The sequence below is a fragment of the Drosophila subobscura genome, chromosome O, assembly GCF_008121235.1.
Source record: "Drosophila subobscura isolate 14011-0131.10 chromosome O, UCBerk_Dsub_1.0, whole genome shotgun sequence".
NCBI lineage: Eukaryota > Metazoa > Arthropoda > Insecta > Diptera > Drosophilidae > Drosophila > Drosophila subobscura.
Genome location: NC_048533.1, coordinates 13,700,163 through 13,718,236, shown reverse-complemented (window position 1 = coordinate 13,718,236; position 18,074 = coordinate 13,700,163). Strand labels below are relative to the sequence as shown.

Here is an 18,074-nt window from a genome sequence, read left to right as displayed (position 1 = left end):
TTAATATTGTTTATTTTAAATTCCGAAATATTAACTTGAACTTTCCTCAGGCAGAGCTCGCATTTGATCATCTGGCAACCCTGTGAAAGCATGCTCTTCTTCTTTGACTATCTGTTCCCACTCTCTTTGGTTCTCTCTTTTGGTTACAACTTCAAAGCTTTAAACACCTGTGCGAAAGCTTTGGCGGCTCTGATGTAAACAACGCCAAGTTTGAGGCAATAACAAAAAAACAAAAAGGGAAGCGAAGCACGCAAAGAGAACGAGTAAATAAACAGATGAACAGAATCCGAATTAAAATAAAAACAGATTAGGGAAACGCGTCAAGAGTGTGGCAATCGGATGGCACTCACAACAACTGGACTACTAAATGCTCTCTCTCTCTCTCTCTCGCTCGCTCTGCCACTCGAGTTGTGCGGGAGAGCAGAGTTGCTCCGCGTGGGAGAACAGCCGGGAACGAGACCGACCCCGACCCGACTGAGTCTCATTTGGGAGCGGTAGCAAAGCTGAGCTTTGGCATTTTATTTGGATTTTCCTTTTCGGATGCTTTTTCCTTTGCTCTGGCTGTGCTCTGGATGTGCTCTGCTGCTGCTCTGCTGCCTGCCTGTGGCTTTGCGATTGCGATTGCTGTTGCTGCTGCCTCTGCCACTGCTTTTTCGCAGTTTGTGTTTCAGTTGCGCGGCGGCCGAGGCAAAGTGAAAACGTGCGAAATTTCTACCGTTAACCTAAGCGACAACAGCGACACAACGTGGACGCAGGCGACGACGACAACGACGACGATGCTGCCACAGCGGGCAACCTGGCAGTAGCCGTAGCACACACACACACACACACACTCATCCCCTCATCCCTCCCCGCCGCTACTCGGACTCGTGCTCGTAAACGAAAAATTACTACACACTCACACACTCGAAAACAAATATTGAAAATTCGAAAGAAAAGCATTTCGCCTCGCGAAATGGGCCACAGTTGAAGGAAGTGAAAGGTGTGTTGGTTGCTTCTCTCTCGCTCGCTCTTCGTGTCCGTTAACGTATCGTTGTGTGTGTGTGCATATTTATTATTTTAATTAATTGCATGCAATTTTTAACACATCCATGTACTGAGTGTATGCACCCAAAAGTGTTGCATCTAAATATCGAGTGTGAAAATAAAACGGGAAGCATAATGAAGACACAACATACCCCCTGCCCACACTCGCAGTTCGCGCTATTATATCACATTGAGCATAACTGTAATGTTCTGCTCTTCTCCTTTGTTCTCCTTTGTTCTCCTTCGCTCATTATTATATCACTTGGAGCATAAGTGGAATGAACTGTGGCCATTCTGCCATCCTTCTCGGCTCGGCTCTCTTCGTGTTGAACCGCTGCGGCAGTTCTAATGATTTTTAGCATCTCCCAAACACTCTAGGATATATAGGCCCTGCCTGCTTGTAGCTCTGTTGCCCATAATGGCCATGCAAAGGTATCAAAAGGTTCGTTTTTGTGGCTCAACCCATAAGTGGGATCTTTGCTGGCCCGCTCCAATGCAAATGTTTGCCTGCCCCCGCGCTAGTTAATATTTATTCGCTCCTTGAAGCAAGACCAGCCCCGGACTTAGGCCCACCCCATGCTAGTCGCTGTACGCCCTCTTTGAGTTATCCTTTAGCCAGGAAGGCAAACAAAAACACGTTCGAGTTGTGCCTTGGCCTTGGTATTTATGGCCAGTGCGTCAGCCTGTCGCACACTTGACATGAGCTCGGCGGGTCCCGTTGTCGTTAACCGTTGCCCCCGTTGTCTCCGCCCCCTTGCTAGCCGGGGGCGTAGTATTCATGACTAGTGGGCGCCCTCCCTTTGGACCCCACCCACAGTAATGGAATTTGGACTCGTCGTGGCAGCCTCAGCATCAGGCACAGATCAGCCCGGCATCATCATCGCAGCGCGTTCTCGCCCCCAGCGCCCTCAAATTATTATCACCTTACTAATTATCTATCGATGATAATGATGATGATGATGATGTTGCCATTTCCAGCCAAATCTCTTATCAGGGCACAGCGCGCGACTTTTGCGTCGTCTTCGGCTATTTGCATTTTGTCTCTGAAACGAAAACTCTCATAATATTCCAACAAACAAACATGTGAGTACGAGCAGCAGCGCAAAGCACCTAAAAAGTGGCAGATAACGGAGAGTCTAAATAGAAAACCAAAACCAAACAAATAGAAGGAAAAGCAAACTTTGCAACAACTTTTTATTTGGCAGCCGCCATCCTTTGTGGTGTTACCACAAAAAGGTTGCCCAAAGATTGAAGTTTCAACTGGAATAGAGATGGTAGCGTGAGTACATGGGGTTATCCGTAGATGGATAGATAGAATGTCGTAGAGGGTGTAAAAAGTGGGAGCTACCACAATCAAATTCCCATTGTTTCGAAATGTATTCTCATCATTAATCTTTTAATTGCATTTGTGTCTATTTTTGCATTGCTCAATTTCGAACCTCTACAAAGTATTTCCATATTCTGCTTTATTTTATTATTGACACCAAAATTTGTTATACCATTTTGTGGAACAACAATGGAAATATTTGTAGATTATCAATGCTGCCAATAAAAATAGAAAAGATCATTTGCAAAATGCCAAGAACATTTCTATACACTTATTCATAATTATTAACGGCCAAAATGTCGAGTCTAAAAATATTTCAAGAACATATTCATATAATTGAAAATGTTTCTTGATTTTCTCAATTCCCAAACACTTGAAAACAAATTCGGCAATAATTTGGCAATATTTCGTAATGTACGATGAATGATTTTTTCGCTTGTTTTGAAATACAATTTAAAACAATAAACTTTGAATTAGAAAACAGCAGGATACATGGAACTTTTATGGAAGTAATCTATTTATTTACTCTATGTGTTGGCGCTCTCTACGAATATCCAATTCCCTAAGAAAATTAAAATTATTATGAGCAAATGCTAGCAGATAGTAACACCGATAGATTGAAGCAAATAGTTTTTAGGCCCTAATGAGTAGATCACTTCCTAATACTTAGAATTTGCTATAATATATAATATTTTTTGAAAAATCTATGTAAACCCTTCAATTTCTCTAAAATTACCAAACTTTCCTACAGATCTTTCCTGCATCTATCCTTTCGCTTACATTTATTAAAGAAAACTCAATGAAAATGCATTATTGAAAAGCAAAATTGAACAATTAAATCACGGTTCACGGCTCATCTTTAGTGCACTGCACACACATTTATAAAATATCTAAGAAAATTGTAGAAAATGTGGCCAGTATCTAGGAAAGGAAATAACCTTGGGGGGCTTGGTCCTTGTGCCCTGACGCTAAAAATCGCTTATCAACGCGAGCACAAAGAGCCACGGCCAAAGGCGGTCCAGGGCCAGGGCCAGAGGCAGTGGCAGAGCTGAAACCGTAGCCATAGCCGTAGCTCGAGCCCCCACAGGTAGTTTCTCGCACAGCCTTGACAATGACAGAGAAATAAGAAAATGGGCGCTAAATGGGCGCGACGGTGCGAGGCAGGGCAAAGAGTGCAAAAATGCCAATAGCTGTGGGGAGGGAGGGCAGAGTGGTTTTGGGCGCAATAGAGAGAAAGCCTTAGGGCTGCGGGTGAGGGAGAGATGTGAGAGTGCGGCGGCCGTTACAACAAACAAACAAAGGAAACAAACAAACGATAAAGGGGGGAGAGCAGAGCACACAGAGAGACCGAGAGAGAGAGAGAGAGAGGAGAAAGCTAGCTGATGGTCGAGGTGGGTGTAGGGAGAGAGGCGAGACCATGCCGGGTCGAGTGCTTTAGTTCATGACACAAACACACACACACGAGTCTCTCTCGCGTGCTCTCTCTCTCTCTCTCTCTGTCTTTCCCACTGTCTTAGCATACATTCTTCTGCTTGTGTGCGTGTAGTAAAACGGGTTTTTGAGTTTGCTTATTCGCTGCCCTGGTCTGGCCCTGCTTTGCTCTGCTCTGCTCTGCTCCCTGCTCCCTGGTCCCACGTCCAAGCCCGGTCGGCCGGGGCATCGTCAACGGCTTTGGCAGTCAGTTGGCCAAGTCAGTTGCTCTTTTGGCTTAACAAACTCAGAACGTGCCGCGGCGACAATGGCAGTGACAAGCGATTGCAGCGCATAGCATCAAATGGAAGCACACAGCAAACAGCAGTAACAGTAAAAACAGAGGCAAGAAGCAGCAGCGAGCAGCACAAGAAAGAAGACGAACACGAAGCAAGGCTTAGTCACCCTGGCCAAGTGGCATCCATCGGCTGCAAGACACTAAAAACAATTCCCACCCAGCCCCCTTTGTCCCCTTCAGTGTGTGTGTGTGCTTAATAAATTATTAACAAAAAATAGCGGAGAATGGAGAGCGGAGAGTGGAGAGTGGAAGCTCTCCATTTGCAGGCAGGCCGCTTGTTGCTTGTTGTTATGTAAATGTCAAATGTATCTGTATCTCATGGATACCAAGCAGTCTTAATGCCAATTTGGCTGAATATCTTTAGTGGCTCTGTGTGTGTGTGTCTCAGTGCCTATGACTGTGTTAGCCTTGACTTTAGGCCTCTGCGCTGCGTCATTTTCTGCTCCAATTTTGTTTTTTTTTTTATGCCAGACACTTGAGGTCTTAAGCGGATGCCCACCCAGCCTCCACTGTTGCTGCTCCACCTTCTCCTTCCCTTCCCGCGCTGCCATTGAAATTCAAAACGCACTCCGCTACCAGCTGCGAGGCAACTTTTGACTGATACACCTACTTACTTACAAGAAACAACAAAAAGCAACAGTAAAAAAAATAAGAATACAAAACGATAAATTCGAGTAACGAAGCTTAAGATACCTCGAGTGAGGCAGTGCACAAATTAGGGTACAAACAAATTGGTAGACAGTAATGAATGATTAGCGCTTAATTTTATTAAATTTTAATGAATTCATATTCGAGATTAAAATTCGCAAACTCCACGCCATCCCAGCACCTTCTTGATCTTCCTGTCCATCATCTAGTCAATATTTTAATACCCTGTATCACAAGAGACAACCAAATATCAGATGAAGAAGGAACGAAAAAAAAAACTTTTAGAAAGTTGCTTGGCGGCCGCCGCTGCCGCTGCCGCTGCCGCCGCTCTCTTGAGTCTCTTTCTCGGCTTTCGTTTTGTTGTTCTTCCGCTTATGTTGCCGCCTCCCTTTTGCGTCTTTACATCTCGCATTCCTTTCATGGCCAGCCAGCAGCGCACATATTTTCCATCGTGATTTATAAATTATTTTTTAATGCCTCACACACACACACACGCACACACAGACACACATTCCCCCCATGTAAATGGGTCACAAAGGCCACTTGAAAATAATTGGAAAGAACTGAACTCAAAATCTTTCAGGCATTATTTTCCCAGCCCGATCGCGGCGCTGCTGCGATGACTTTTCTCAGTAGCCATTAACAACCTGTTTTGTTGCAAATATAAATAAGTACGAGTATCTGTAATAATGGCTATTAATATGCCCAATTGAGGGGGACGTAATGGAATCGGCTTGCTGAATCGATTGCCGCATTATTTATCGACCCATTGTCTCTCAGCCACAAACACATTCAAGCTCCATGACCTAACTTACTAACTCTCCCACAAATAAAAATCAGCAGACAGTCAGCTCGTAAAGTATGCGATCACAGCGCAGAGATGCATAACTTTGCTCTGGGAATTGATGGGAAAACTTTAACTTGATAAAAGATGCTCAATAAATTCTGAAACTCCTGTCAATAAAATCTTTATGGGAACTTCTTCTCAATTGACTTATTGTGCATTTAATTATCAGCTCCATTTATTTGTTACGCCCACCCACTCCGCCTGCAAAACTTGCGAAATGCAATTGAAAGTTTCAAATGACTCTTGCAAAGGCAGCAAAATGTTTCCTTTTGGTTTGCCATTTCAGTAATTACACCCTCAGTTCTGTCAAAAAAGCTTATTCGATAATCTCGTTACAGTTTGCTCTTATGACTGTCGTGGGAGTTCTGCCCTATAGCTGGATCTATAACGCAGAGCCGTGACCAAAGCAAAACAAACAGCAGCCGTCATTGGAATCATCCAGAAGCAAAACCCGAGGAGGAGGAGCAACGAAAGCGCAATCAGGATAGCGGTGGGCAACTATTACAAAAGTTATTGCGTCCTTGGCATTTGTGACAACAGGAAGAAGCTCAAACAGGGAGACCGCACGAAGGTCGAGGAATCAGTGCAGCAGTCGTAAAAGTAGAGTGGGGAAAGGAAGCAGAAGAATCCTTTATTGAGAGCAAGCAGTGCCGCCACCGTGGCCCAACGACACCACAGCAACACCAACGGCAGCAGCAGCAGCGGCGCCAGCCTTGGCGTTGGCAGTGGCGCTGGCGTTGGCGTTGGCAGCGTACCCGTCATCATGGAGGGGCCCGAGGTGACATTTCTATTCCAATTTGGCAGCATACGCGATGCAGTTAGCGTGCCCGTAACCGCACTCACGCTCAAATCACTCAAGGATATGGCCTGTGATTTCATCAACACAAAGGTAAGACGAGAAAAAAGGTCTATGAGGGATTCAGGCACATTTAGATTGAATTATACACGCGCCAGAGCTGGATAAATATATTTATTTGCCAGCTGTGACGAGCCGGAAAGCGGGCAAGTCAACACAAAGCTCCACATGCCGCAGCTCCTGCGAGTCCGATTAACAGTCCGAGTCCCCCTGGACAGAGGGACAGAGCTTAATAAATGTCTATGTGTGCAGAATAATTGCTTTATTTCATTAAGTCCAAGTAACACACAGACATGACTCGCTTACTGCGCTCGGGGCGGGGGTTATCCCATGGCCAATTCAATTAACCAAGCCGCAAACCGGTGACCCATAACGAGGCACTGCCAGGCGACAGCGACAGCTGCGCCACATGAAAGTGGATAAAAGTTTCCTCAAGGAGTAGACCAAAACCATTGGAATTGCCACAGAAATTTAAGGCACTTTCTCTACCCAACAAAGAGAGTTTTTCCATTGCATATTTGTTATTTATCTTTTATCGATAGGGAAATATTTTTTGTGCATATGGCACAGCGCTGAATCTTATCTGGCAATCAATTAAGATACGAATATGATATGATAAGTGGATGTAGTGGGGCGGAGGGGAGCGAACCAGAACATATGCAAAAATGAGCGTTAAATGAAGCAAAAATGGACATGGACACGGGCAGTAAAGGTTCGACACTTCATTCCAGATACCGGACAGCGGCCTCACGTATCTGTCGGAGCGGATTCTGTTGTTTGTGCACGACTACAGCACACCCAATGTGCTGCACATTATCAATTCGGCAGCGGAAGTGGTGGACGAGACCCTGGTCGAAATTGTATTGACAGCCAGTCGTAAGTGCCACAATCCCCAGCCCTAAATCTTTGTTTGACTGTCTGTCTGTCTCTTCTCCCATAGCCATCCTGTATCCGACGTCGGAGATGCCAACGCTAAAGCCGCACAGCCTCAATGTGCACTCGTACAAGGGGCCGACATTCTGTGATTTCTGCGGTGAAATGCTGTTCGGCCTGGTGCGGCAGGGACTCAAATGCGACGGTATGTCCGGGCGCACATTTATGACAACTCCTCAGTCTCCTCATTGTACTTTCCCCCTTACCCGCCCACAGGCTGCGGTCAGAACTATCACAAGCGTTGTGTGGTGAAGATACCAAACAATTGCAACCGCTCGAATGACGCCACATCGAGACGATCCTTCACCCTGCAGCCGCCACGCAGTCCATCCGGCAGCTCACAGCAGTCGCTGCTCTCCTCCGCCGAGGAGTCAACCGGCCGGAATGACTCCAGCAGTTCACTGGTAAAGCGCATGTCGGACCTTATGAATGACATTATTAAGAATTGATAGCACATCCTGCAGCTAGTTTTTCCCCTCTCAGTGTGTGTGTGTGTGTGTGTTAGTATCTGTGTGTGTTTGCGTGTCTTTGGGTGTTTGGTTAACTATTCTTTTGGGCAGCCCTACGAGTATTTCAAATTGTATTTACACTCTTTTATTTGTTGTACAACTTTATTCCCTTCATTTTTGAATAAACTTTGCTTTTGTGAACACTTTAAATCGATCATTTAACGCTTTTATCAACTATTTTAAATACTCGTAGGGCGGCTCTGAAGAAGAGAGTGAAAGTTTGAAGCAGGGGGAATGTTCTGTAACTTGAAAAGTAAAACTAAACCGATCCTAAAACCTAAGCCTAGCCTGCCTGTGAGGTTTTCCCTTTAGATTCTGTAGATTTCTCCTTCATTCTCTCTTAGAGTTTAAAGCAACTTTTATAGTTAATGAAAAGATGCCTCTGATTTAGATGTTTTCTCCATACAGTTTTCCTGCTATTATTCCTATTGCCGAATGCTGAGATTGCAAGTACACTGACTGAGTACCGGGTATAAAAGTTGTGACGCGTTAGAAGCGTCTCACACGTCCCTTCTCGTTTTTTTCGTATACTTTAACCACTGAATTCTTCAATAAATAGTCACCTATTCATATGAAAAACTGCCATCCCATTCCATTCCATTATCCCTCTTTTCTTTACGGTGGCACAGTCTTACCCCAGGGATCTGCAACACTCCGCTGACGTTCTTTCGCGTCAAAGTCCTGGCCATAATTTATCCTATTAGTTGCAGTCAATTATCAGCCCCACAGTAGAGAGTTCAGCAGGCAAAGCCACTACACCAGAGGCACACACAATTTGCTAATTAGATTTCTCTGCCCGTTCCAGAACATACCCGGACGGCATCAGCGCACCCACTCGTCGGGCAGCCGGAATGGGCTGACGGTGCTGCGCATTCCGCACACCTTCCAGGTGCACACCTATGGCATACCGACGGTGTGCCAGCTGTGCAAGAAGCTGCTGAAGGGGCTGTTCAAGCAGGGGCTGCAGTGCCGCGACTGTCAGTACAATACGCACAAGAAGTGCATGGACAAGGTGCCGCTGGACTGCACGGGGGAGGCGCAGCTCAGCCAGCTGCAGCTGCAGGCGGAGAGCGGGGAGGGGACGCCGCGCAAGGAGCGGGACAACTTCTTCCGCGAGGAGTTCGACGACAGCGACTTTGAGGACTCGCCCAGCCCGCAGCCGGACTACGGGAAGTACGGCAAGGGGGCGATGGGTGGCGGCGGCGTCAATCTGGTGGCAGGCAGACCCAGGGAGCCGCCCAAGGCGCTGACCAATGCCCACAACTCACCGCCCGAGCTGGTCAACGGTGGGATGGCCGACGATGGCAGTGGCAGCGGCAGCGGCAGCGTGGGCGCTGAGACCAAGTCCAGCGATGGGCAGTCGGAGCAGTCGCAGTCGTCGTCCTCCTCCTCGCCGAGTGCCAACATCCCGCTGATGCGCATCGTGCAGTCGGTGAAGCACACGAAGAAGCGCGGGGGCCAGGCCCTCAAGGAGGGGTGGCTGGTCCACTTTACCTCCCTGGACAAGGCCGTGAAGCGCTACTACTGGCGCCTCGACTCGAAGACAGTCACGCTGTTCGTCTCGGAGCAGGGCAGCAAGTACCACAAGGAGCTGCCGCTGGCGGAGCTCCTCTCCATTGAGACGCATCGCGATCCGCGGCCCGACTCCAACTACTGCTTCGAGCTGTGCATGCCCAGCCTCAGCTACTATGTCGGCCAGGACCCGCTCGTGGGCGCCAAGGAGGAGCAGGCGGTGCGCCTGCCGCCCCCCGACAGCGGCATCGGCAGCGACATTGCCAAGAGCTGGGAGACGAGCATCCGGCAGGCCTTTATGCATGTGAACAATACACGTGAGTAGCAGCAGCAGGACCTCTACTTCCACTCTACTGACTCTTGCCCAATCCTCTTATAGAATGCTGTGAGTCGGAGGAGCAGGTGCAGGACATGGGCCAGCTGTACCAGATCTTTCCCGACGAGGTGCTGGGCTCCGGGCAGTTCGGCGTCGTCTATGGCGGCGTGCACAAGAAGACGAAGCGCGAGGTGGCCATCAAGGTGATCGACAAGCTGAGGTTCCCCACCAAGCAGGAGGCGCAGCTGAAGAACGAGGTGGCCATTCTGCAGAACATTTGCCACTGCGGCGTCGTCAATCTGGAGCGCATGTTCGAGACGCCCGAGCGCATCTTTGTGGTCATGGAGAAGCTCAAGGGGGACATGCTCGAGATGATTCTGTCGCATACGCGCGGCCGCCTCAGCGAGCGTGTGACGAAGTTTCTCATCACCCAAATCCTGATTGCCCTCAAGTACCTGCACTCGCAGAACATTGTCCACTGCGACCTGAAGCCGGAGAATGTGCTGCTCTCCTCGGACGCTGAGTTTCCGCAGGTGAAGCTCTGCGACTTTGGGTATGCGCGCATCATTGGCGAGAAGTCCTTCCGCCGCTCGGTGGTGGGCACGCCCGCCTACCTGGCGCCTGAAGTGCTGCGGAACAAAGGCTACAATCGATCGCTGGACATGTGGAGCGTGGGCGTGATCATCTATGTGAGCCTGAGCGGCACCTTTCCCTTCAACGAGGAGGAGGACATCAATGATCAGATACAGAATGCCGCCTTTATGTATCCACCGAATCCCTGGAAAGAGATCTCCTCCAATGGTGAGTGGAAACTTACTTTGCTGACGGATTTTTGTCATATTTCCTTCCTTTCCCTTTCTTCCCAGCCATTGATCTGATCAACAACCTGCTGCAGGTGAAGCAGCGCAAGCGCTACACCGTGGACAAGAGCCTGCTGCACTACTGGCTGCAGGACAAGCAAACCTACCGAGACCTGCGCACCCTGGAGACGCAGGTGGGCGGCGGCCGCTATCTCACCCACGAGGCAGATGACATACGCTGGGACTGTGCGGGTGACATGTGACCTGGTTGCGCGAGTAACCCCAACCCCCTACCGACCACCGAGAGTTATCCAGCGGCAGGCAACTGCGCCGACTGCCATCGGCTGTCCGAGAACTCGCCCAAAGTGGAGGCCATCAGCGGCAAGGCGCTGAAGTGGGTGCGTTTCCATCTCTGTCGCCACATCAAATAGGCAGCACACAGCAGCAGCAGCAGCAGCTGCGTTTGTCCAACGAGTTTCAGCGTGCACTTGGAGAAAATTATAACCACAATGATGTGGGGTTTTTTCTTTAAGTGCACATTTATTTGTCCCGCACTCTCGATGTTTTCTCTCTCTCTCGCCTAGACTTGTAAGTTTTTCCCTCTCGCTGCTGCTTCTATACGAAAAAACTCTCTGTGCTAAATTTTTCTCTAGAATCAAAATTAGTCGATAGCTTTAACTTGTTAACCACCTTAATGGCAACTCTTATGAATAACACTTACGTACATCAAATATACATACAAAATACATGCGTGTATTCATCAATAATAAAAGATAAATCACACAAGCGCCCACAAAGCACACAAATCGAATGGAAGAGAAAAGAGAAGAGAAAAGAAACGACTGCTGAATAAAACAGTAAACTTGACATTTGAGCAAAGACGCCGGCAGCGTCGTGACGTTTGCTATGTGCATGGGAACAGATCTCGGGCAGCGCAGTCGTCAGTTCGTGTGCCTATGCACTGCGAAACAACTTCGTATGGCAAATGCACAATTGCTCGGCTGCCGCAGCGCAGCGGCAGAGAAGCAAGAAACGTTTTTGACTTCGTGTCTCTGTTATTTCTGCATACAAATGCACTAAAACACGTGAGTGTGTGCGTGCTATAACCTGCATTTGAGTTTTGTAAATGTCTCGCGTCTCACTCTCACTCATCTGTGCATTTTAATGCACAGTAATTGCAGGTAACTCAAGGGTATATTTATTCTGTAGAGAGTAACAGATGGAAGAAAGCAATAAAAGCTCTACGAAAGTTAAAGAATCGAATAGTTTTCATCATTTATCAGCGTTCCACAAATCTACCCACACTCAGAGTGAATAAAAAACTTCCTCAAGCTCGCTGGCTTGCAACGGCTGACACCCTTTTTGGAGCATTGCTGTGACTAACAGTTGTCCCCGTGCCACGATTGCCAGCAGTAGTTTCAAAACGTTCCAAACGAAAAGATGCAACTATTTCCATTCAATTTATTCCTTCTATTTGCGCTCGGCCCAAAGGAGTGGGTGGAGACAGCCACAAGCAAGGAAGCGGATGACTTTACCACGCCCAGTCCCGCCTGGATTGAGTACCAGCGCATTCGCTTCAGTTTAGGTGCAGGAGATCCGAATATTCTAACCAGCGCACTGATTATGGGCAGCTCCACCCAGTCACCCATTCAGGCTGTGACCCCCAAGGTGGAGACCACGTCCCGCCGACACTCGTCGCATTCGACAGAGAACAACTTGGAGGAGGAGACCACAGAGCCATCGGCAGAGAGCGGGGAAGGAGAGAACGATAGCGAAATTGAGTTACCCAGCATGCACGGCTTCCTCAAGTTTCTTAAATCCATGCAGAACAGTTGGATCAAGAAGTCAGCGCTGAGCATTGAGAAGAAGATCAAACTGCTGCAGAACCTTCGCGACAATCTCATGCGGATGATTGGTGAGTTTTTCATGTTTATCTCAAGCCGAAGCTGACTTTCTCCCACTCTGCCACAGAGCAACATTTCGCGGTTCTGTGGCAGCCAACGGACCGAAAGAGGCGCAGGCGTCGCGGCCTGATGGATGAGGCAGCAATTGACTTCCCACCCGAAACAGCGATCTTGAGCATTAATTTCCTCACATTCGCTGTGTTCCTCATCAAGCTGGTTATGGTAAGTCTCTTCCATATATTAATGCTTAGCCCGGACCTTGATCTGTCTTTAATCTTTCAGCAAGTGGTGAAGATTGTTAAGAGCAAACATTACACCTTGTCCGGCTTCAGTTTTAATCGTCAAGTGTTGAAAAATACCTAAAACGGAATGGAAAGTATTAGTAACTTAAGTTACTTCGAATTAAAATAATTAAATTCTTTTCTGAAATTGTTTGAATTCCTATTTTGAAATAAACGGTCCTAGTAAAACAGCCTGGCAGCACTACCATCAATAGTTGACAGTGCTGCTAGATCACTACAAACAGTTGCGCTGTCGATAGGTATCGATAAAGGTCAGATTTCTCCTTTCGGTATTTCGGTATATTTTTGAGGGCCGTGCGGTATTTTATCGATAAGTCCGCTGTCACACGTGCGGCGGTTTATATACCTGCAGATTTTTAAAACAAAAATAACATTAAAATGGACGATAAGACTGTAGTTGAGACTGTTTGTAGCCACCAACACGATGACCAGCCCATACTGCGTAAGTCACAATCTCTCCAGAACTCTGGGAAATGTAACAACGTCCGTGGCAGTTAAATTTCAGAATGGCAGTCTAGGCGGCACCGCGGACTTCACTCTCGTGGAGAGCAAAAAGGATAAGCGGAAGCGTGCTGCAGTCGTGGCCGGCGAACAGTTGTACACTGGCGAACTGCAGGATAGCCAGCAGTTTGACACGTACATCTGCTTGCGTAACAAAAGCACCAACAAGGTGCAAGTCATTCCCGTGCAGCAGGCGCTGCTGTCCAACAACGTCTACCAGAAGCTGGCGAAGAAGGAGAAGGAAAAGGTGCTGCCAATGCTGACCAAGGAGCATGCGGCCAAGAAGCTGCTCAAGGAGTTTGGCGGCCGCAAGGCCTCTCGCCTCGTGGACAATCGCGAAAAGATGATGGTTAATGTGGAGGTGGTGCGCCAGGACCTAGACGAAACGGTGCAGGGCGGTGGACAGAACGAGGACGAAGAGGACGACGTCACACTGGCGGACGTGAACACCAGCAACGAGGAGTACTTGGCCAGCATAGTGCCCAAGTTCGACAAAACAGCCACAAAGATCAGTGATGTCTTCGACGTGGAGGATGTGGTGCCGGCCAACCTGCTGCAGATGCTTGAAGAGGAGGCCAAGGTGGTGTACGCCACGCCGCTGGAGGAGCTGCCGTAAGTACAGTACTCCCAATGGAGATTTGCATGATTCTCGGAGTAACCAAACTTCTTCCCGCCGCAGCATTGAGTCTGAGTATCTGCGCGGTTGCCTGAAGGCAATTCAGGACAAAGAGATAACCTCAAAGCAGGACTTTCTGAACATCAAGCTGATCATCTACATGGACGCACTGCAGTCGCTGATAGCACTGCGCTCGCGCCAAATGAAGCGCGTGGAGCTGTCGCGCATCACGGAGAAGATCGAGAATGACATACGGCACCGCTTCGAGGATCCCAATGTGGCGAAGAGCTGCACGCGCACCAACTACAGCACGGAGAAGGCGCTCACCCACTTCATTGTGCTGGCCCTGCTCATCAACGACAAGCACGAGGTCGATGTGAATGTGCTCTCCCGCACGCTGCGCACCACCAAGGAGCGCATCAAGTCCTACGCCCACATTGTCAATGCCCGACCCAAGGCCCGCTCCGATGTGCTCACTCTGCGCCTGCCCAGCACCGTGCCGGCCCTGGCAAAATCCCGACGCTTTCAACGCAAGAAGTAGGACGGACACCCTGTTTGGCATCGATTAAACAACTTCTAGGTGGCCGAACCGCTCAAGGTCGTCACAATAAAGTTTATTTTTACATTACATTATTTATTGATTTAAATTTTAAATTGAAGAACATCTCGAGGCGCGTACACCTCCAACACGTTCAGGATGGCGTGCGCCCAAATCGAGTAAACATAATGCTGATTAGTGTGTCCTGCGTGTTTCGAGTGTAGTACGTAACTCTCCACTTGAATTATTCATTGCCGAGGCCGAGTCCTGGTCCTGGCTGCGTTCGTGTGTTTCTGTCTGTTCTGGAAATATTATTTACGGCGGCAATCTTGTTAATCCCTCCCCCTTATTAGTTAGTTGTTTGTGTGTGGTGTGTGTGTTGCTTCTATGTTGCTTCTTGGTTGGCATTCTCATTCGCATCCGCGAATCGCGTCTAAACGGCCAGGCCGAAGACGGACACAATGCAGTACATGGTCTTGTTCTCCCAGCGCACGGTGCAGCTGCCGTCTGTGTCGTTGTTCCAGTAGCAGGAGCTGGCTGTGTGCAGTCCGGCTCCGTTCTTCTGCATAATCATGGCCGTGACAATGTACTTGTAGGGCTTCTGCTCCTTGGTGAGCACCGTCAGGCAGTTCTCCACCACCTGGCCGGTCCAGTTGTTCACCTTGTCGTGCTGGTACGCATTGCCCCCGATGGTCGTCTCGATGGCCTCCTTAATCGTCTTGCTCACATCATCCACAATGAACTGGCTTTCTTCGCGTGAGTCATCCATCTTTGTTTCGGCTTGCAACTGCTCAAATCAGTCGAATATATGTTTTAACTTTTGTAAAATTTCTCTAGCTTGTTTGTTTCACTCGTTGTGCGCGCGCTTTTGTTTCGTAGTCGACGCTTTGATTGGAAAATGAAATTTGCTTCAAGAATTTTTTTGTTGTGTCTGAAAGGGATGTCGGAAGTTACTTTGTTGTTAGATTTCGGTGTTTGCCAAATACGGTTACACTAGGAGCCTATCGATATATATTTGATGTTTTTTCTATGATTATTTTTGTATTGGCCAAAATATAAATAAGGTCTTATACTTATCATTGACAGAAAAGTAATTTCTTCTTTATTATCTTTTCTGTTTCTTGATTTCCTCAATAGCCACAAGACGATACTGCCGCTATCGATACTCTCGATATTTTTTCCTACAACAGCCGAGATCCTGAAATCGTCGTTGAATTCAATAAATACTATAATATTAATAAATGTAAGCCTAAATAAGGCAATCTGTGAGGCATAGCCATCCTTGATTAAGATCTGCAGCTACGGAACTACTTGTAAAACGATAGATTACGGCATAATAGCCCGAAACTGCCCACCGATGTTGCTTCGATTAACAAATAAGCAAATTAAGTAAATAAGGTAACTTTATTCGTACGTATGAACGTACATACATACATATGTATGTATGTGCCGTCTTCTTGCATAGATTTGGAGGGCATTTTTCTAAACAGTTACAAGCACCGTTAGCTTGGCCATATGTGTCTCCCTGGCTGATCGAATAAACTTTCATCCAGTGATCACTCACAACATGTATGTATGTAGAATCTATGTAGATAGGAGCTGAAAAGGAAGGGAAGAGCCTTTTAAATAATACAAAGGCCCCCGCGCTCGCTGTTGCTGTTGCTGCTGTAGGTGTGTTTTTCCGCTCTTTCTGCTTCCGCTTTGCTTGTGTATTTATCAGGTTGTGTTTGTGGTTTTAGATTATGTTTAATTATCGACTAGCGTTCTTCATCTGAGTAGCCAACCAGTCGAGTCCCTCGTAGAGTCCATCGCCGTTGGAAGCACACGTCGCCTGAATGTACCAGTCGTGATTTCTAAGCGTGTGCAAACCGAGCCTGTTGCCAATTTCGGTCGCATTCATTGCATTTGGTAGATCCTAAAAAGATTTAAGAACAAAAGGGAATTATTCGACGATTATCGAAAATGGAAATCAATTGTTATGTCAGTGCCGCTTTGAATAATCGCAGTATGAATCATAACAGAAAGTCATTGACATCATCTACATAGGTGTGGGGTCTGATGCACAAGCTTACCTGTTTGTTGGCAAATATAAGCAAGACTCGCAGATCGTGAGCCTCTAGGATGTGCATCAATTCCTCTCTCGCCTCATCGATACGGTCTCGGTCATTGCTGTCCACAACGAAGATCAGACCCTGTGAGATGAAGAGAATTAATCAACACTTATGAATGCCGTTATCCGAGACGCCGCCGCCACTCACTTGTGTATTCACGAAGTAATGCTTCCACAATGTACGAATTTTGACTTGACCGCCCACATCCCACACTGTAAAGTTAATATTCTTGTACTCAACAGTCTCCACATTGAAACCTACAAAGAGTGCATACAAAAAAGATTGAGTTACAAGAATATTTATGCTTGGCAGCAAATTTTACTTACCAATGGTGGGAATCGTTGAAATAATTTCACCCAATTTGAGTTTGTACAGAATTGTGGTTTTACCAGCGTTATCCAAACCGACCATCAATATTCTTACTTCTGATTTGGCAAAGAGGCCACTAAACAGATTGGCGAATATATTTCCCATAGTTGCTTGCTTGATGATCTTCTTGCTTGGCTTTGGATTTATTACAAGCTCGGACTAGAATTATCTGTAAATAATTAATTATAATAAATCAGTTTATATTGCTTGCAGGACTCCACTTATCGGTCCTGCCCCGGCAGCTCTTACTTGCGACTGGATTTGAATGTTCGACTGCAGCAACTGAATCGAATTTGTTTACTGTCTTTTGTTTTGGTCAAATCGTTCGCCACAAGCTGACGTGTTGATAACTGAGTCATAACAATTCGCTTATGAAATTAAGTTCCCATGTCATTTAATTGGACAACTCGCTTACCAGTGCCCTGCGCATCTGCGGTTAGTCGTTGGATCGCAGCTAACAAACAAATTGTTTAACGATTTTATGCGAATATCATCCCTGCTTGTGCTAGTTGGCAGGCCCGAAGAATTACCAATATCGATAGCTCGTTGCATTTTTACTGCATATTAATATATGTAGCTGCAGAATATCCTTTGAAATTTTATTAAATTTTGTATAAACTCGTGTACTTCGATATAAACTCTCCAGAAATATTTCTTAAAGCGATCTGAGTTGGTCCCCTAAAATTCATTTGCCATTAACACCCAGAGTCCCCTAAAAAAAACTTGGCACACGCCAGACATTAGGGCATTTCCAACTTGAGGTGTGACGTGATATTGAGAAATAGAAACATCAGCTGCGAAATTGCAAAACACTTCGCCTTCAAGTATATTTTTCTGAGAAAATATAAAAATGTTTCATACAAATGTTCCCCACAAAGTTATTCCCTTTTCCTATATATTTTTCCTGAAGTAACTTAGTGACTCTAATGAATTTCATGCTAAGGCCTTTTTCATGGCCTAAAATTATTAAAACAACTATTATGTTAAAAAAGTTTTGAAAATTATCTTTCTTACTGCAGATTAAAATTGTCCATCATTAACATTTTAAATAATTTCCAAAATAAAATTGGTACAGAATTATATTTCAATAGACTTTTAAGTTTAGTTAAAGTGGAGCTTTCCAAGGCAAATGCCCAAATAAACGAATAAAAGGTGACCTGCTAATCACCCTGTAGCGTCTGAATGTACTTT

The 18,074-nt window shown here is 46.6% G+C and overlaps 5 protein-coding genes across 6 annotated transcripts; 3 read left to right on the top strand and 2 right to left on the bottom strand.

Moving 5' to 3' along the window:
• The first annotated feature begins 670 nt into the window (after positions 1–670).
• Positions 671–11,309, top strand: LOC117899282 (serine/threonine-protein kinase D1). 2 transcript variants are annotated; one of them, XM_034809187.1, is made up of 8 exons: positions 671–982; positions 5,955–6,505; positions 7,204–7,348; positions 7,413–7,550; positions 7,622–7,809; positions 8,720–9,743; positions 9,806–10,543; positions 10,609–11,309. In XM_034809187.1, exons 2-8 carry the CDS (start codon positions 6,380–6,382, stop codon positions 10,803–10,805), a joined length of 2,556 nt encoding a protein of 851 aa, XP_034665078.1. In that variant the 5' UTR covers positions 671–982; positions 5,955–6,379; the 3' UTR covers positions 10,806–11,309. The 2 variants fall into 2 exon arrangements, with proteins under 2 accessions (XP_034665078.1, XP_034665079.1); XM_034809188.1 differs by lacking the exons at positions 8,720–9,743; positions 9,806–10,543; positions 10,609–11,309 and adding an exon at positions 7,913–8,060 and having other exon boundaries at positions 674–982; positions 7,622–7,882.
• A 673-nt stretch (positions 11,310–11,982) lies between these two features.
• On the top strand, positions 11,983–12,809 carry LOC117898978. Its single transcript, XM_034808719.1, has 3 exons — positions 11,983–12,457; positions 12,514–12,668; positions 12,729–12,809. The coding sequence occupies exons 1-3, from the start codon at positions 11,983–11,985 to the stop codon at positions 12,807–12,809; spliced, it is 711 nt and encodes a 236-aa protein (XP_034664610.1).
• A 257-nt stretch (positions 12,810–13,066) lies between these two features.
• Positions 13,067–14,493, top strand: LOC117899284. Its single transcript, XM_034809193.1, has 3 exons — positions 13,067–13,190; positions 13,243–13,861; positions 13,929–14,493. Exons 1-3 carry the CDS (start codon positions 13,127–13,129, stop codon positions 14,404–14,406), a joined length of 1,161 nt encoding a protein of 386 aa, XP_034665084.1. The 5' UTR covers positions 13,067–13,126; the 3' UTR covers positions 14,407–14,493.
• Positions 14,479–15,358, bottom strand: LOC117899286 (dynein light chain Tctex-type). The gene has a single exon (XM_034809195.1). It carries the CDS (start codon positions 15,170–15,172, stop codon positions 14,837–14,839), a length of 336 nt encoding a protein of 111 aa, XP_034665086.1. The 5' UTR covers positions 15,173–15,358; the 3' UTR covers positions 14,479–14,836.
• A 430-nt stretch (positions 15,359–15,788) lies between these two features.
• Positions 15,789–17,036, bottom strand: LOC117899285 (ADP-ribosylation factor 1-like). The gene is made up of 4 exons (XM_034809194.1): positions 16,841–17,036; positions 16,662–16,771; positions 16,476–16,595; positions 15,789–16,318 (listed from the first exon to the last, which is right to left on the bottom strand). Exons 1-4 carry the CDS (start codon positions 16,986–16,988, stop codon positions 16,154–16,156), a joined length of 543 nt encoding a protein of 180 aa, XP_034665085.1. The 5' UTR covers positions 16,989–17,036; the 3' UTR covers positions 15,789–16,153.
• Between the last annotated feature and the right edge of the window lie 1,038 nt (positions 17,037–18,074).

What these genes read in the sequence shown, in the direction of transcription:
- LOC117899282 (XM_034809187.1), top strand. Translation starts at nt 6,380, where the DNA reads ATGGAGGGGCCCGAGGTGACATTTCTATTCCAATTTGGCAGCATACGC. An exon ending in GTGATTTCATCAACACAAAG is followed by an intron (nt 6,506 to 7,203) that starts GTAAGACGAGAA and finishes ACTTCATTCCAG; the next exon opens with ATACCGGACAGCGGCCTCAC. An exon ending in TATGCATGTGAACAATACAC is followed by an intron (nt 9,744 to 9,805) that starts GTGAGTAGCAGC and finishes ATCCTCTTATAG; the next exon opens with AATGCTGTGAGTCGGAGGAG.
- LOC117898978 (XM_034808719.1), top strand. Translation starts at nt 11,983, where the DNA reads ATGCAACTATTTCCATTCAATTTATTCCTTCTATTTGCGCTCGGCCCA. An exon ending in CAATCTCATGCGGATGATTG is followed by an intron (nt 12,458 to 12,513) that starts GTGAGTTTTTCA and finishes ACTCTGCCACAG; the next exon opens with AGCAACATTTCGCGGTTCTG. An exon ending in TCCTCATCAAGCTGGTTATG is followed by an intron (nt 12,669 to 12,728) that starts GTAAGTCTCTTC and finishes TTAATCTTTCAG; the next exon opens with CAAGTGGTGAAGATTGTTAA.
- LOC117899286 (XM_034809195.1), bottom strand. Translation starts at nt 15,172, where the DNA reads ATGGATGACTCACGCGAAGAAAGCCAGTTCATTGTGGATGATGTGAGC.
- LOC117899284 (XM_034809193.1), top strand. Translation starts at nt 13,127, where the DNA reads ATGGACGATAAGACTGTAGTTGAGACTGTTTGTAGCCACCAACACGAT. An exon ending in CGATGACCAGCCCATACTGC is followed by an intron (nt 13,191 to 13,242) that starts GTAAGTCACAAT and finishes CGTCCGTGGCAG; the next exon opens with TTAAATTTCAGAATGGCAGT. An exon ending in ACGCCGCTGGAGGAGCTGCC is followed by an intron (nt 13,862 to 13,928) that starts GTAAGTACAGTA and finishes TTCCCGCCGCAG; the next exon opens with CATTGAGTCTGAGTATCTGC.
- LOC117899285 (XM_034809194.1), bottom strand. Translation starts at nt 16,988, where the DNA reads ATGGGAAATATATTCGCCAATCTGTTTAGTGGCCTCTTTGCCAAATCA. An exon ending in TTCAACGATTCCCACCATTG is followed by an intron (nt 16,772 to 16,840) that starts GTAAGTAAAATT and finishes CACTCTTTGTAG; the next exon opens with GTTTCAATGTGGAGACTGTT. An exon ending in ATTACTTCGTGAATACACAA is followed by an intron (nt 16,596 to 16,661) that starts GTGAGTGGCGGC and finishes TTCATCTCACAG; the next exon opens with GGTCTGATCTTCGTTGTGGA.